Below are 17420 nucleotides of genomic sequence, written 5' to 3'. Positions count from 1 at the left end.
CCCCACAGGGAACTGTGGAGCGACTGCTAGCGCTAGCTGGGGTGACCAGCTCAAAGCCACTGCCCCGCTGTTGGAGGACTCCAACAATGACCTCCCGGCCTCCCTGATTGGAGACGATAACAACGCCACAGGGTTTTTCAACAGCCTCCTTTTGGAATCATTGGATGGAGAAAAAGACTCCTTCGTCCCCTCAGGCCAGGCTACCAAGCCTCCTGCCGGGAATCCAAAACCGGTCAAGTAGGCATGGTGCCATCCCCACCAGTTCTCAGTATAGACCTTCAGGTTGTGTGCAAACGTGCTGCGAATAAACTGGTGGCCCATTGCAGTAGCAGACCCCCACGTCCTGCTATGAGGGTAAGAGGCTACCCAAAGCCAAAATGGGTAGCCAGGCAACTACTACCAGTCTTCCCAGAATGCCTGGAGGAGGTTACCCATACCTGGACTACACCTTTCTCCTCCAAGAACCCTGTCCAAGGTAGGTTGGTGTTAGACTGTGTTGACATGGCAGGGATTGGGCTTGCCTACATGGTCCCCCATCGAAACCCTGGTGGCTTCCCATCTACACCCCAGCCAGAAGTCCTCCATGACCTCGACTACTGGCCCCACCTTCCCAACCAAGTAGGAGCGCTTCCAGTCCTCTGCGACAGAAAAGGTCTACAGGTCAGTCACCACAGCGGTGAGGGCTCTCAGTACACACCAGAGCCGGGTCTGTGGGATAAGATCTGTATTGCCACAGACCTCAACCTGCGTCTGCTGAAAGCTGCTGTCTAGGTGTCAGGAAGAGCAACAGGGCTCATGATATCCCAGGAGAGGGCTCGATGGCTCAACCTATCCACAGTGTCTGATAGTGAGAAGCTGAAAATTCTGGATACTCCAGTAGACCCTAAAGGCCTTTCGGTCCCACTGTCCAGATGATGCAGAAACGGTGCAAGGAGAAAGAGGGTGAAATCCTCCAGCTCTGTCTGCCCAGGAAGACACAGCCCAGTGTCTCTCCTGTGCCTCGCCGCACCTTTGCCCAGACTGCAGCAGGTCAACCCCCCCTCGACCTTTAAGATCCCCTGCCCTCCAAGCTGCACCAGATCAACCCTCCCCCCCTCGACCTTTAATATCCCCAGATGCCCAGCCCCCCAGGCTGCGAGCCCAGGGCAGCAGAGAACCTTAAGGGCCACTGGTCTAAGAAGCATCCTATCCCATCCATGGCACCAAGGAGCCAGCCTGTCCCAAACCCCACCCAGGGGGTGAAGAGGAAGAAGCGGATGGCCTGACAATGTCACCACCGCCAGAGAGGTGAGAACGGCCTCACCCAAGCGCAGTTCTACCTCCTCCGCCAAGCCTGAGCCTGTTCCAGGGTGCAAGTTCCCAGGCACCTCAGTGTACTTGACGTACCGGGTCGGGGTTCACAGGGTACAGACCAAAGAGGAGTGACAATGTTCAGGTGGATGCTCCTACAAGACCCCCTTTTGTCTCCAACACTACTTGTAATAGGTTTTATATAAAAGCTTACCGTAATTGCTGGACTATTAAGCGCACCTGAATATAAACCGCACCCACTGAATTATAAAAAAATGTATTTTGTACATAAATAAGCCGCACATGTCTATAAGCCGCAGGTGCCTACCAGTACATTGAAACAAATTAACTTTACACAGCCTTTAAACGAAACACGGCTTGTAACAAATTAAAAAAGTAGCCTACCAAGAAAGTCATTGGTCACTATCTTCTTCCTCCTGTGCACTGAAACCACTGAAGTCATCTCCTTCGGTGTCGGAGTTGAATAGCCTCAGAATTGCTTCATCCGATGTTGGATCGTTTTCATTGTCGCTCGTCACTTTCATCCGGAGGCAAATACCCGCTGAGCTCATGCTGCCCCTTCAACACGCAGCAGTCCAGCCTTTCGAAACCCGTTGATAGTGGATTTTTTGACAATGCTCCACGCTGTCAGGACCCACTGGCAGACTTGACCAGAAGATGCTCTTCGCCTGCGGCCCGTTTTAGTGAAGGATTTCTCCCCACTTGTCATCCAAGCCTCCCACTGAACAAGGAGCGCCACCTTAAATGCACGACTTACACTGATGTCAAGTGGCTGCAAATACTTTGGGCCATCTGCTTTTCTTCCCTTTTGTTGTCTTTCTGCACTGAGTCAGTTCCTCACGCTGCTGTTTCCAACGTCTTATCATCGACTCATTAAGGCCAAGATCCCATGCAGCAGCTCTATTTCCTTTTCCAACAGCCAGATTTATTGCCTTCAACTTGAAAGCTGCATCATATGCATTTCTCCGTGTCTTTGCCATGATGAGGGTGACAAAATTACTACCGTAATCAGAATGATGGGAAGTTTGAGCGCGCTTGATTTATGTCACATTATGTGACGGTGCTCAGTTTTTTGGCGGCACGAATCTTGTGAAAGCAGGAAAAATCCATAAATTTGCCGCGTCATTGTATAAACTGCGAGGTTCAAAGTGTGGGAATAAAGTAGCGGTACTCAGAAATTACGGTACTCATAAAAGGAGACAACATACTTTTTTTAAATAACTGCATGGTTTTATTGCCGTTTCAGCATACATCCAACACTCTATGCATTTTTGCTACATGAATAAGCATTTACATATCTGCCATGTGTTTTAAAAATTAGGATTCATTTTTTACATATGATACATTTTTGCACACATGTTAATAAATATCAATACAATCTGTCAAACGTATCACACACCATCTAAAACACCAAGCCTTGAAATGTAACTTTTTAAAATCTATTCACAGCTCCGTTGAATTCTTACACATATTCTCACGGTGTGTAACTCTATACAGCAACAACAACAAAAACGGTGACCAACCAAAGGTTTACAGTTTGGCAGAAAGGCCAGTAGGTTCGTATGACAAACAAATGTACATGCTCCTGTGACTGAATAGAAGCGGTTTACTTCGAGCAGTAGAGCAGCCTCGTGTCTCCACTTCTACTCATGACTGCTGTTTGGCGACCTGTAGTTGTATAAAAAGGATTAACAAAAAATGTCAAATGTACCCTGGCGGGATACATACAAGTTTGAAACTCAAAAGAAAACTGTAAAATATTAAAACAAATGAAAAAGGCATTTTGCTCCAAAGCAGGTCATATACCTCAGCCCCGGGGATAGCGAAGCCAGAGGCTGTGTTTGAGTTCTGTGGTTTATCCCCTTTGATATTGCAAAATATTCACTGACACAACTGTACTGTGACACCAGTTAGTGACGTGTCAGTTCACTTCTGGTATTATGATGATAACACGATATACTGTGCAAGTCCAATAAGACACGGCCTCTTCTGAGATCAAACTAACTCGACTGCTTTCTCTTTTTAACATTTCATCTACACTGAGGATATTTCACAGTACAGTATATGCCAATTAGTATTGAATAAGGGCAACTGATTATATAAATTGACATTTTTATGTGATATACAGGGAAAGGCATCGTATGGAGAAGGACACATTGTCACTCAGAACTAGGAGCCTAAGAGATGTGTCAAGTGGGTTGCTTGCTGAAGTGTGCATGTGTCAATTCATCTGTGCTACAGGTTAGAGCATCAAAACCGTGATGTATCATGGGTAAATGGTGACTGACTGAGCTACAAATAATATTGAGTAGTTATTTATGATGCAAGGTGATTTGTAGATCAGTCAGTCCTGACTCGCCTTTAAAGTCGGCTGCAATGACAAAACGTGCACTTTAACACATGATATGTTTCTATATGAGTCTGCAGCAGCATACAGTCCTGACACGCACTGGCTTCTGGGTGATGGAGTTTTCCGTTAGTTTCCTTGCTGTCAATGTCATAAAGAGAGCACAAGTGCATTCTGTTGAGCCACCAGTTCAGGCACTCTCTTCCATGAACGAAAATAGCAAAAACAGTTAATTCAGGTTCTTTGTAAAACAACGCTAATAAATACACAATTGAAAACAACTAAGTGACCAGATTTCAATGATCCTTAACGTTGACTCTTAGTGTGAATCTCTGTGCAAAAAAATGATGGGCCTTTTAGAGTGTGATCCTCATTGGCTCCTCAGAACATGGAAGCCACTGTGTAATTGGAGAGAAAGCCAGCTTATGCAGAGGATGTCCCTCCCTCAGTCAGCATTCACAATGGCAGAGGATGTCATGAGGTTAGGATGAGAGAGACCAGAGGCTTCGGTCCACTCCTCCCCTTTCTACAGAAACTCTAATAATCGATAGATAAAGGGCACAGCTTAGATAAAACCACAGCTTCTTTAATGTGTTGTGTTATGCACATTCAATATACAGAAACCGGTGTCATATATTGAATTCCTTTACATCAGCAGGACCAAACCTCTTTCTTCCCTTTGTGTGATCGAGATTAAAAGAAATAAAAAATAAAAAACATTCTTCCTAGAGGAGGTAAGTTCCCCGTTCTGGAGAATCACGTCAAAAGACCTTCTGAGGTTTTGAGAAAGTCCAGGCTGTAGTTGCTCCTCCCACCGTGAGGTGAGATACCACTAGGTAATGATGCCTGCCTGGTGGCAGAGTAGATATGTAAACATTTTAGACTGCTCCAACAGCGGAGCCGTGATAGGACAACTCTGCGCACATTCGCCAACAGAAGGGCCGTGACAGGACAACTCCGCTCTGTACGCATGGAACCGTGATTTAGGTCTTCACTGAGCCCTGACACAGGGGAGGGGTAGTGTATTATCTGAGTGGGGGTGGATGGTGCCTCTAGTGTCAGGCCCAGTTGAGGTTGAAACCCTTCGAGAGCATGACAGACTCCAGGTCCTTATCCTCCTCCTTCTCCCTGAGCCTCTGCTCCTCCAGGAGGGCTACCAGGGAGTCTCTCTGCTCCACCACCTCCAGCATCTCATTCAGGATGTGCTTCTCCTGCGCCAGCTCCACCTCCGTCTTCAGGTGGTCTGAGGATGAAAAAGAGAGAAAGAGGGACAGATAAGTCAGGAGCTCACATGTGGAGAGGAAAGTGAAAGGAGTCTCACTGAAATTTGATGAAACCATGGATGTTTTTTCACATTGTCCCGCTTTTCCATGTTTTTTTATGCTGCACACAAATTGCCCTTTCGGTACAATAAAGATGTATTGAATTGAAAAATGCCGATCCTCACCTTCAATTGCCATGCGCTCCCTCAGGTCCTGCTGCAGTCGACTCTGACGATCCTCCAGCTCCAGTTCTCGTGCACTGGGGGACAGAAAGACAGACTTACGGCCCAACTATTACACCCGTGGACCTGTATTATGTCTGAAGTCTAAATGATGTCGGTCTACTTTTTGTTACAGTAGCGTATTTGGATGCAGAGTTAACATTCAGTAGGCCTATAACAAAGGATATCAATGGTCAACTCACAATATCATAAGCTCAGATTCGTATCGCACCAGGGCGTTTTTCTCCTGCACCAGTTTGAACCACTCCTGCATGAGCTTGGGGTCGTCCTTTTTCCCCATCCCTGGAAGAAGCAGCAACACGGAAAGGGGAGTGAGGGAAACGGCAGGGCAGAGGAAGCTCTAGGTGGTTCTGATGCAGACACCGACACGGGCAACGCATTGACAGCCAAGCCAAGATGTCTTTGTAATGGGAATGGATGATGAGGTGGGTATGATTGACCGGACTGTTGAGCAGGGGTCAGGATGGTCTGGCCGTACGGCTCACAGAAGATGGCGTGGAGGATATTTCAACTTTGGGTGTTGCAAAGTTGAGAATTTGTGTGTCACTCAATCTGGACTTCTGAGACAGACACCCCTGCTACTGTACTATGATATAGTAATAATAATAGTAATAAATGGCATTTAGCAGATGCTTTTATCCAAAGCAACTTACAGTCATGCCTGCATACATTTTTCTCATTCGGGTGGTCCTGGGAATCAAACACACTATCCTGGCGTTGGAAACGCCATGCTCTACCAACTGTCCTACAGAGGACCACTGTATGTTCAGAGCAGTGGACGTCTCCTACCAGTGTGTGTGTGTGTCCCTTACAGAGAAGGCCATAGGTAGGGAGTAGAAAACCTGGCTATTCCACCACATTGTACCCATGGAACCTATGGACTTTTTACACAGAGAGAACACCAGAATAGTTGTATATCTCAATGGAAGTTCGACATCCCTACATGCAACAATGAACCACCAGCAGAAATAAAGGATTTTGTCGGATCCTATTTATGCGGAGTGGTTTCATAACACCCATGTTATGAATTATTTCATACTCCCTACAGCTTCAACTGGGTCAAATGGTGACGCCGATCTGTCATTTCGACCAATAGTGAAGCTATCACACTCTCCTATTAGGTCTGCCTGAGAGGGAAGCCTCTACTGGCATTTGGCATGCATTACTGCAGCCAGGGGCCGCAGAACCTTTTTCCTTGTGCCACTGTAAAGGCGGCCAGTCCATGCTATGCTATCTGTCGCACGCAGGTGGAGCCAAGCGGTTTCAATGAGACACTGGGGGGGGGCAAACCATTGATGCAGCATGACGTACTTAGCTGGAGTGGTTGAGTCTCTTGCAAAACGAAAAGGAAAAACACAGTACACACAAAAATCGAATGGCTGTGCTCTTGGGTGCTGCTGCCGGCTTTCGCTGATTAACAGACAAGGACAGAGAGAAGCAAAGCAGGGTTCCTCAGACAGGACAAAGAAGAGATGGAAACAGGTGGATATGCTAACTTATCCAAAAATGTGCTTGCTTTTCTCTCCCTCTCTCTTTGCGCCTCGTCCACCACCACCCTCAGCCCAGGTTCCCAGAACACAGGAGAGAAGAACCACAGAATTAGCAATAAAAACACACCAGCCTGAAAACCCGATCGCACAGAACACACACAGGCATGTTTTGTTTGCTACATTGATCAGCAGGCTTCTGAAGAAGTTCCACGTATCTTCTAATCTGTATGTTGGTAGAATATGCAAAACAGAGACGTGTCAGACGTAGGTATTTCGTTTTCTTTCCCACAACCTCGTCACACACGGTCTAGTTGCAACACACTATAGTCGAGGGACAGAGGCTGTCTGACAGCCTTCACGCACTATAGAGAGACTAGACCATTCAGTCGTGCAAATGTCCATTAGTTTTACAGCAAACAGAGGACATGCTGTTGATTAAACACTTCACACTGAAGTAGAGGAGTTTTCCCCTTTAGCTTTTGTTTTTAGCTGCAGCTACTTAGAATGATGGAAAAAGGTGTGTACGATAGTTGTTTACTAGGGTTGAGGGCTTTGACCCATGTTCTGCCTGAGACTGTTAAACTCAAGGGCAAGATCATCTGGGAGAGGGTCTATGGAAACGTCAATGTAAATATGGTTGTTTCATGACAGTCACTATATAAACCTTTTAAAAGTACTATTGTTGGCAATGTGAACTAGGTTTCTGAGTATCCTTAGCTCAACAAACCAAAAGTACATCAGTAGCATAGACATGTCCTGTCCTTATGTTCTACACCGTTCCAGCAAGTTCCCAAATATCTACATAACAGTGTGTTGAATGTAGTGTGATACGACTATGGCAGATACACAACGGTGACATGAGGAAATCTACTGAGCCCGGGCACACAGAGGATGAGGAGGAGGAGAGGGAGACCAGGCGGGAGGAGCCCGGCTCTGGATCCTGGTGGTCGGTTGCCATGGTAACCAGCAGCAACCGGATGCAGCGGAGGCAATAGATTACGTTACCTTCAGGGGAACAGCAGGGGCAGAAGGAGATAGGTCTTCGGCGAGGGGTCCCGACAAAAGGCTCAACTACTTCCACAACGTGGTGAAAGAGTGCCAAGGAGTGGAAGAGTGGAAGAAGAGGTGATAGACACAGAGAAGAAAGTGTAGAGGGCATAAAGCGTGAGAGGAAGTGAAGGAGGGGGGAAGGTGAGGAAGAAACAACAGTGAGGATAAAAATCTAAAAGAGTGAGAGCACTAGGGGGAGAACTGAAAACACCTTGAGAGAGGAGGTGAGAGAGATCAGTTGTGTGGAGGGAGGGAGGGGTGGAGGGAGGGAGGGAGGGAGGGAGGGAGGGAGGGAGGGAGGGAGGGAGGGAGGGAGGGAGGGAGGGAGGGAGGGAGGGAGGGAGGGAGGGAGGGAGGGAGGGAGGGAGGGAGGGAGGGAGGGAAAAAACAAAGGGCTAGAGAACGGGAGGGAAAATAATCTTCTTTCATTTGAATAATACCCCTCAAACTCAGCAAGACAGTATTGTGTCCACAGAGTTCTATGGTGCTATACAGGAGCTTTTGCAACATCAATGTTGTGTGATGTGTTGACAATGCTCTGCAAATTGGATTCATCCAAATAAAAACAGCTTTATATTCATCATCACTCGAACGGTTTACAGAAATAGAAAATAACTATTTCCCGCTCAGATGACTTCATTATTCCATCCTTGAAAATATTTCAGCTCTTCCAGGTAAACATAACTTGTATTTTTTGACGCTATTGCGGCTATTTTGAAGTGCAAATTAGCATTTCGTAGAAATGCATGTGAACCTCTGTGAGAATGTTCTCACAGAAAACGAGTTCATACTATCTGCTGGATATAGTAGAGTTAGTAAAGTGGAAAATAGACAAAATAATTGAATTTTCTCAACAAGGAAGAGCCTTCTATCCCAGGAACACACAATGGGAAGGATCTTGATAGGACACGTGAAGAGGAGGGATGGTGTCATCGACTGTCACACACCGATACAGACAGGAAACTCACACAATGTACTGAAAAGTCTGAGACCTGGGGTGAAAGAGCTGGGAGAGAATGGAATGCGGGGAAATTGAACCACAAGGGACTATCACAGAGGATAGGAGGAGGATGTGTCGGAAGAACTACCATGTAGAATCATCGTAACTCTCGACTCAAACAAGAAAGGCTATCGCTTATACACTTACTGCTGGCAGATTTTAGAGCGGATTGATTCTGCCTCGCACCTCATCATGAAATCAAAGTTATGTAACAGAACATGTATATGAATTTCCAAATCATTGAGAATCAGTGGAATGTGAAACTAGCATGCCTATTGGAGGTGATTATGGTCATAAATGGAGTGATAGACAAGATGTGTCGCTGCAGTCAACCCTGCTGGCCAAAAGCGAGAGCATGACAGTTTTGTTCGCTAGCTTTTAGCACCCCCTGCAGGGCTACTACACACACAGCACAGCCATGCTGTTTCTCACAACAGCCTGTGTCGCGGAGCACGACTCAGCCAGAGCCAGTCCGATGGATTGCCAGCCCACATCACTTTACCAGACAGGCCAACACTGTACCAGACCAGCCCCAACCTGCAGAATGCAGACCATGCACACCTTCTCCTCCACACAGCCCAAAAGCTAGAGACCACGGAATTCAGTTTGGAGGATCAAACCAAGTGTCAATGGTGTCTTCCAGAAATACTTACCTTCTGTGCAATGGATTCCTTATCTCAAGAAACTAAACATTTATGATGGTGGCATGCAATTGAACCGAGGCACGATAAACCACAAAGTGAGAATGTGAAGAACAATCGTCAAAGGGGGCATGAAATTCATGAATGTGATCATATTAAAATCTGGGGGGGGACAATGGCCAGATAGATATTTCCCGGTGTTACAACACTCCACACCATCTCCTGTCTAATGGGTGGGGACAACGACAACATGGCTGGACAGCATCATCACAGAGAGAATAACAGTCCAACAGTCGGACGGACACACACCACATCCACCCTGGGTCAATAAGACGGAGACTCTGTTGGACAATCACAGGCTGTGTCCCAAATGGCACCCTATTCCCTATGTAGTGCACTTCTTTTGACCAGAGCCCTATGGCCCTGTGTGGTGCACTATTTTTGACCAGGGCCCAGCGCCCTATGTGCCCTGGTAAACTGTAATGCACCATATGGGGCCCTGTTCAGAAGTAGTGCACTATATAGGGAACCGGGTGCCTTTCAGCACGGACACGTATAGTACAGGGAGTTATGCAACGGGGCAGGTATGGTAGAGGCCGAGGAGCAGTGGCACCAGAGCTGGGACTACAGGGATGGATTTAGTACCACAGCACACAGCTCTAAGGTAGTAGGGATGGGCTAGGGGCTAGTCAAGGGCCAGGCCATGGGTTTAGTTAGGAGTTTAGGGGTCAGTAAGAGGCAGGGCTGCACTACTTTCCAGCTGGGTATTTTGTCGATGTGATCATTAACTTGTACGCAAAGCATAAAGGCGTTGACGTTTACCACCGCCGTAAAATCATATGATGTCATCAATGCAGTGGCGTTAACGTTACAATGTTCAAAGAGGCTTCGAAAATGATCAGACTATCTTAAGAAGACGAGATACGTGTGTGATCTTTCGGACTGTGTGTGCTGGAAGTACAACTGAAGGGATCAGAGGGTGAGTCGGCTACTGCAGCAGCAGGGGACGTAGCTAAGAGGAAACAAGCTCCAGACCGGTAGCATAGCTGGGGGAAGACAAATAGGTGGGTTAGCTGTTAGTTAGTTGGAAGCGACAGATTTGAAATACATACCGCCCAGATGCAAGTCCAGGATTTCACTGTAATTAGACTCTCCCCAATAGTCTACAACAGGGATATATTAGAGATACGAGTTATTGTACACACACACAGCCACCACTGGGCTACACCAATCTGCAACAACAGGGTCATGCATGTGATTGCATACACGTCACATTCACACACACACTACAACATACACCCAAGTACTCACCACAAAACAAATGCAGTCAAGTACACGTATTGGCTTGTACTACATGGCATTTTCCGTAATGACAGGATGGCTACATAGATTTGCTGTATGGCTGGGTACTGCCTCTGTGTACAAGTTATGAACAGTGTGTGTAGGAGGCAACACCAGCTCTGGAGAGTCATTGTGATATAACCCAAAGGGTTGGTGGGTTCAAATTTCTTGTAAGTATCCCCACTTTTGATTATTGACCATACCAACAGATAAAACACAATGTTGCACGATATGGAAGCCCTTTGGGGCAAAATTCAACTCAATCTTGGCGCATATGAACCCTTCTAGAAAGAGGCTATGTGGACAACCACATCCAGTGTGAGCACACACAAATCTATGTTGAAACAGACATCCTCCTAATCGCATGCAGCTCAAGACGATGACCGACAGAAAATAAATGAGAGTACAAAGATCAAATGTTCAGAGATGGAAGACTGTTGCAGTGTCACCACTAATGGCATGTACAGTACGGGTCTTGTGTTAAACTACAGTGAGTCTAATACCTGATCGTCTTTTGTGTTGTTTTGGTATAGTACAATAAGTCCCTTTATACAATCCTTTAAAAGAGTAGACAATAGAGAGGTTAAAGTCAATTTGAGAGAAACAGTCAATTTGAGAGAAATTTGATGGGGGGGGGGGAAGGTTTTAGTAAAATAAGCACAATGACCAATCAAGATCGACTCCTCCACCTCAAAGTTGTCATTCAATTGGTCTCATCCTTGGGGGTGTAGAAAATCACCATAGCTATTTTATAAGAAAGCATTCGCCAGCTTGTGTCGTATTCAGCAAGCATCATGTAGATTAAGTAATTAGAGATTATATTGAGACTCAAATGTATCCCTCGAAAAGTGACCGATTCTGTTCTAGCTATGCTATACTTTACATGCATTGAAACCCTCCTAAAGCTGGGTTAGCATTGTATCGTGTCATGTTCTACAGTAACCAATAATGACTTCTTCACCGAGCGAAAGTACAGATGTCTGTGATAGTCCCTTGTCTTGCACGGTTTGAATGCATCGCTTCAGAGTAACAGATACCGCAGACACTGCATATCCGAGAGTAGGATTTCTATCAATTTAACACATACTTTCATTCATTGCAAAACCTGGGTGACTGGGTTTGTGAAAAGCATAACTTTTAGAAGTCTAGTCTGCTGCTATCAAAACCACTTTTATTACGTAAAAGGGATGTTTCGAGGAACATCGTTACACGGTCAAGAAACCCCCAGTAACAGCGTTTGAGAGTGGTTGAGTTGATTTAGGGGGCAAACAGTCAAATCTGTACTTGCATAACCAGAATGTATTTAGTATACAAGCAGCGTATAGTAGCATATAACATATAGAATTGTAAAATAGAGATGAACATATTCAGCAACATATTGTTGAAGAGCATCATATCCGCCCAAATAGGACACTCGTACATCAACAAACTGAATGAACATCTCCAAACTCTTTCCCCAATCCCAACATTTAAAATGCATGACCACACCCCAGGGGCGGGCCCTTGGGGTATATAACTCAATCAGAATAAGAAGACATAAGAGTGACAGATATATACCTGCTTCCCCTCGCAGGGCTTTCTCCACAGCCACACCCCTCTCCTCCAGCTGTCTCTGTTTCTCCTCCACCTGCTCCAGCTGCCTCTGGATGGTCTGAAGGAGGAAACAAACAATTCAGAACACACACACATACACGGTCTGGGAGAGTCTCTCATAGCCCACAGATCCAACACATTTGATTGAACCGACACAGTTCCAATAGGCAAAATGTTTTTTTTTTTTGTATGAGAAGAGTTTAAAGGTCATGTCTGAAACCCTCTTAATAATTACAGTCTCAAAGTTGGATCCGTTTTTTGTTCTTCTATAAATAGGCTTACTTTTTGTCTTATCAAATATTCATGAGCGGCAACACCGAGGATGCATAGCTAATTAGTATTGTCTTGATCTCTGCATGGGAGTTCTGTTTTGATGATCTTCAAAGACATCAAATTGGGGCTTGCTAAAATCATTCATAATTCACAGCAGTCTTGGTTCACCGGTTAAACACTCCTGTGCAGTGTGGACTCATACACAAGTTACTTAATCCACCCACAAAGTCCCCCCCCCCCCCCCCCCCCCGAACACAAAATATCCTATTGGCTGCTTACCTGGGCTCTGTGCAGTCTCTTCAGCTCCTCCTGCTTGGCCTGTCGCCGGGCAGCTTTCTGTACCCTACGTGTCAGCTTGGCATTGAGCTCCTCCTCTGTGTAGGTTTTCTGAAACAGCATTACAACCATGTCAGAGGCCTTTGACTGATGGCCCATCCAGCTCTGTGGGAACTAGGCCCTTCACAAGACAGGACAGTGGAACCGCTCTGTTCACAAAACGTTCAAAGAACATTCACAGATCATTTTCTACAGTGAAGAGTCCAGCGAGCGCTTACAGGGGTGACTGATATGGTCTAATGTAATCAACAATCTATGACATCGCAGGAAAACACCAGAGAATGATAGCTCTCCTCCTCCACAGTGGAATTAAATAGAAAGCTGGTGTTTCTTTCTGGGAGGTGGCAATCACTTATACCAAAGTCTACCATTGAGAGTACGAGAAGAGCTCGCCAATTCTAGAAATGGCATAATTAGGACAGGGCTCAAAGGGTAAGACTAACTACAGGGATCTTATAGACGGAGCAGCTACCACAATCTGCTCTAGTACAAGCTGAAGTTCACAACACACAATCCGAACTGAACAGACAAAACTACAAATATATGATATACCTTAGATTTCCTTCTATCACTTCTCCAACTCGCAATATTTCCCCAGTCTACAAGCCTATAAATTATCAGAAATGTATGGAACATTTTCCAACACATTTTATGAGTTGGTCTATGTACGTTTAACGAGGTTCTTGTCCTCTTTTAGCTCTTACTTTTATGCAATAAACATTTGAATTTGGAGTGGGGGAAAAAAAGTATTAAAACAAATGAAACATTGAATCTTTTTTAAATTTTTTAACTGGAGTGATCGAGGAAAAGAGATAGTGGTATAGAAAAGGAGCAGACTGCAACAAGGAGAGGTAGCTAGAATCCAAGTGGACCTGACAGCAGCGCTGGAGAACAGTAGGTTAACATCAGACCAGTAGAGACAAAAGATAAGGTGATGGACAACAGACTGGAGCAGACAGAGGAACAGGGTAGGCATATTGAAAAGTTGTCATTCATTGTGACCCGAAGACTGAGGACTGCAGTAGTTTGGACCACCAGCAGAGGGTGAGGGCGCTGTGGCATGCATCTGAAGAGTAATGGTTAGTTATGCGGTCACGGTGGCCACTGTGGCAAAATGGATGTAGATGGTTAGGGTAGTAGTGCAACGGTTGGCGCATGCGCTGGGGTAATATGACGTGGGCCAATGGACATGTGTGTACACACTACCTTGGTGGCGTACGCTCTCTTGAACGCCAATGCGTGAGGGACATAAACAGACTTGGGGAAAACAAAACAAACAGAAAAAAGAAAACAAACAAATGGAATGATTAAATGGGTACAATCAAACAGGCAATGTTAAAAGCCCCCCCCCATCAACAGAAAGATGAGGGTGCAGTGATGAGTGGTGAATCTACATTTCTACCATGAATTATTCATCAAACATTGAACACAAATCATTTGTATTTACAATAGATACCCAAGTGGTCCAGAGACAACGTGAAGAAAACATTGACGCAAAACAGCTGATTGTATTCATGAGAAGACTTTGCTCAAAAATATACTGACCTAAAATATAAAAGCAACAACTTCAAAGATTTGAATTACAGTTCATATCAGGAAATCAGGAAATTTAAATAAATAAATTAAGCCCTAATCTATGGATTTTCACGACTGGGAATACAGATTTGGTGGGGGGGGTCGGTATCTGGTGCGACCACCATTTTCCTCATGCAGCGTGACACATCTTCCCATAGAGTTAATCAGGCTGTTGATTAAGGCCTGTGGAATGTTGTCCCACTCCTCTTCAAAAGCTGTGTCAAGTTGCTGGATATTGGCGGGAACTGGAAAACACTGTCGTAAACGCCGATCCAGAGCATCCTAAACATGCTCCATGAGTGACATGTCTGGTGAATATGCAGGCCGCGGAGGAACGGACATTTGGTGATAGCGGCAGGTAAATGGGGCGATGGCGGCGGGTAAATGGGGCGATGGCGGCGGGTAAATGGGGCGATGGCGGCGGGTAAATGGGGCGATGGCGGCGGGTAAATGGGGCGATGGCGGCGGGTAAATGGGGCGATGGCGGCTGGTAAATGGGGCGATGGCGGCGGGTAAATGGGGTGATGGCGGCGGGTAAATGACACGACAATGGACCTCAGGATCTCGTCACGGTATCTCGGTGCATTCAAATTGCCATCGATAAAATGCAATTGTGTTTGTTGTCCATAGCTTACGCCTGCCTATACCATAACTCCAACGCCACCATGGGGCACTCCGTTTACAACGTTGACATCAACTAACCGCTCCCAGGCGACACCATACATATGGTCTGCGATTTCGAGGCCTTGTTGGACATACTGCCAAATTCTCTAAAAAGACATTGGGGGCGGCTTATAGTAGAGAAGATAACATTACAATTATCTGGCAACAGCTTTGGTGGACAATCCTGCAGTCAGCATGCCAATTGCATGCTCCCTCAAAACTTGAGACATCTGTGGCATTGTGTTGTGTGACAAAAACTGCACGTTTTAGAGTGGCCTTTTTTTTGTCCCCAGTACACGTTGCACCTGTGTAATGATCATGCTGTTTAAACAGCTTCTTGATACACCAAACCTGTCAGGTGGATGGATTATCTTGGCAAAAGAGAAATGCTCATTAACAGGGATGTAAAGGAATCTGCGCACAGAATGAGAGAAATAAGTATTTTGTGGGTATGGAAAAATTCTAGGATCTTTTATTTCAGCTAATGAAAAATGGGACCAACACTTCACATGTTGCGTTTATATTTTTGTTAAGTGTAGATTAATCTGCACTGCTACTAGCAGAGCAGTCTGAGACAAAAATAAGTGACAATTACATACAGTAGACTGCCTATTTCAGTGAGAAGGTACTATTTCACTCCACAGAACTGACATTAAACTACTCAACGTCTCTAGAAAACAACAAACACTAAACAAACCACAGAACACCAAAACTAATTGAGACTATTCTGGATAAATGACCCCTGATGTTCCTCAATGAGCGTCACAGGGCCAGATCCCTTGTAGTGAAAAGATCCACTGTTAACGAACATTGTTATTTTGTTGTTGTTGCTAAAAACACGTTTTATGCTGTACTATCAGACATATTCAGTGTTGGAGCCATGCCTGAAGTCATGCTTGCCATGCCTATTGAGGCTCCGATACACGTTCAGAGTCTGTTGAAATCAGAACCGTGGGCAAGACATTAACGACGAGTTGTTTTGGAAAGTGTTTAAAAAAGGTTAGCATGAGGAATGCTTGCCTCTGGCCCTGAGCTCCATCTATTCTAATGGATAAACCTCCACAGATACAGAGCAGCAGCAGCTGCGGAACTAAACACTTTTGAATTTGCCAGACACTGCATATTTTGACTGTTCACTGATACAAGTAAAACTAATTCAATTTAACTCCTGTCCTTGATCAGGATTTCACAAACTCGGTCCCGGTGTCCCCCCTGGCTGCCCGTTTGTGTCAACTCTACACAGTTCTGTGAGTGTCACTGGGTAGGCTGATACTCCATTACATGGGTGCAACATCCATAGGTTAGGCTGTACAGTGCATATACACAGAGTGTACAAAACATTAAGGATAACTCCCTTATATTGAGTTGCACCCCCCCTTTTGCCCTCAGAACAGCCTCAAATCGTCAGAGTATGGAATCTACAAGGCGACGAAAGCGTTCCACAGGGATGCTGGCCCATGTTGACTCCAATGCTTCCCGCAGTTGTGTCAAGTTGGCTAGATGTCCTTCGGGTGGTGGACCATTCTTGATACACACAGGAAACCGTTGAGTGAAAAACCCAGCAGCGTTGCAGGTCTTGACACAAACCGGTGCACCTGGCAGATACTACCATACCCTGTTGAAAGGCACCTACATCTTTGGTCTTGCATATTCACCCTTTGAATGACACACACAATCAATCTCAATTGTCTCGAGGCTTAAAAATCCTTCTTTAACTCGTCTCCTCCCCTTCATCTACACTGATTGAAATGGATTTAACAAGTGACATCAATAATCGATCATAGCGTTCACTTGGATTCACCTGGTCAGTCTATCATGGAAAGAGCAGGTGTTCTTAATGTTTTGTATACTCTGTGTACACGGTCAGTATGCCCCCAATGCAATTACAAAGTCTAATACTTCCACCGTGCGATTTCAACTGATTTATATGTCAAATTAACAAATCATTGTATTTTGTTGAACTTTCAAATGGCGGTCTTTTATTTTAAAGGCGAATCGCAAATTCCACTATTGTGGCTAACCCTTATTGCGGCTAGCTTCACACAGGCAGAGTTGTAACTGACAAGTAACCTGTAAGTCTATGTCGTTTTTTGTTTGAATTGTTTACGTGTTCGCTATGCGGGGGAAATGATCAAACAAGCGGTACTACATAGCTAAACTGTTGTAACGGGGACAGTATTGTAGAAACACACCTTTGGAGGGGAGGCAATCCCGCGCTGTGTTAGCTAAGTTTTCATGTCATCAGGTGTAGTTCGTAAAGGTTGCAGTGTGTATCTTAGGACGGTAACGTTATAAT

At 45.4% G+C, this 17420-nt stretch overlaps 1 protein-coding gene across 16 annotated transcripts in view; it reads right to left on the bottom strand.

Annotated features, from left to right (window-relative positions):
* Nucleotides 1-2525: 2525 nt before the first annotated feature.
* Nucleotides 2526-17420, bottom strand: part of mical3a (microtubule associated monooxygenase, calponin and LIM domain containing 3a) — a 154831-nt gene continuing 139936 nt past the window's right edge. For 10 of the 16 annotated variants that reach the window (XM_046310612.1, XM_046310602.1, XM_046310645.1 and 7 more), the window contains 8 exons: nucleotides 14093-14143; nucleotides 12830-12937; nucleotides 12242-12335; nucleotides 11188-11241; nucleotides 10456-10506; nucleotides 5345-5444; nucleotides 5106-5179; nucleotides 2526-4901 (listed from right to left, as the gene is read on the bottom strand). In XM_046310612.1, the coding sequence (XP_046166568.1) occupies nucleotides 4717-4901; nucleotides 5106-5179; nucleotides 5345-5444; nucleotides 10456-10506; nucleotides 11188-11241; nucleotides 12242-12335; nucleotides 12830-12937; nucleotides 14093-14143 (717 nt within the window). In that variant the 3' untranslated portion in view covers nucleotides 2526-4716. The remainder of the gene's footprint in view (nucleotides 4902-5105; nucleotides 5180-5344; nucleotides 5445-10455; nucleotides 10507-11187; nucleotides 11242-12241; nucleotides 12336-12829; nucleotides 12938-14092; nucleotides 14144-17420) is intronic. The other 6 variants (XM_046310636.1, XM_046310722.1, XM_046310670.1 and 3 more) reach the window with 4 other exon arrangements.

Source organism: Oncorhynchus gorbuscha, linkage group LG02, assembly GCF_021184085.1.
Source record: "Oncorhynchus gorbuscha isolate QuinsamMale2020 ecotype Even-year linkage group LG02, OgorEven_v1.0, whole genome shotgun sequence".
NCBI classification, from domain to species: domain Eukaryota; kingdom Metazoa; phylum Chordata; class Actinopteri; order Salmoniformes; family Salmonidae; genus Oncorhynchus; species Oncorhynchus gorbuscha.
The sequence above is the reverse complement of the archived record's forward strand: the minus strand, read 5'-3'. Positions and strand labels throughout refer to the sequence as shown.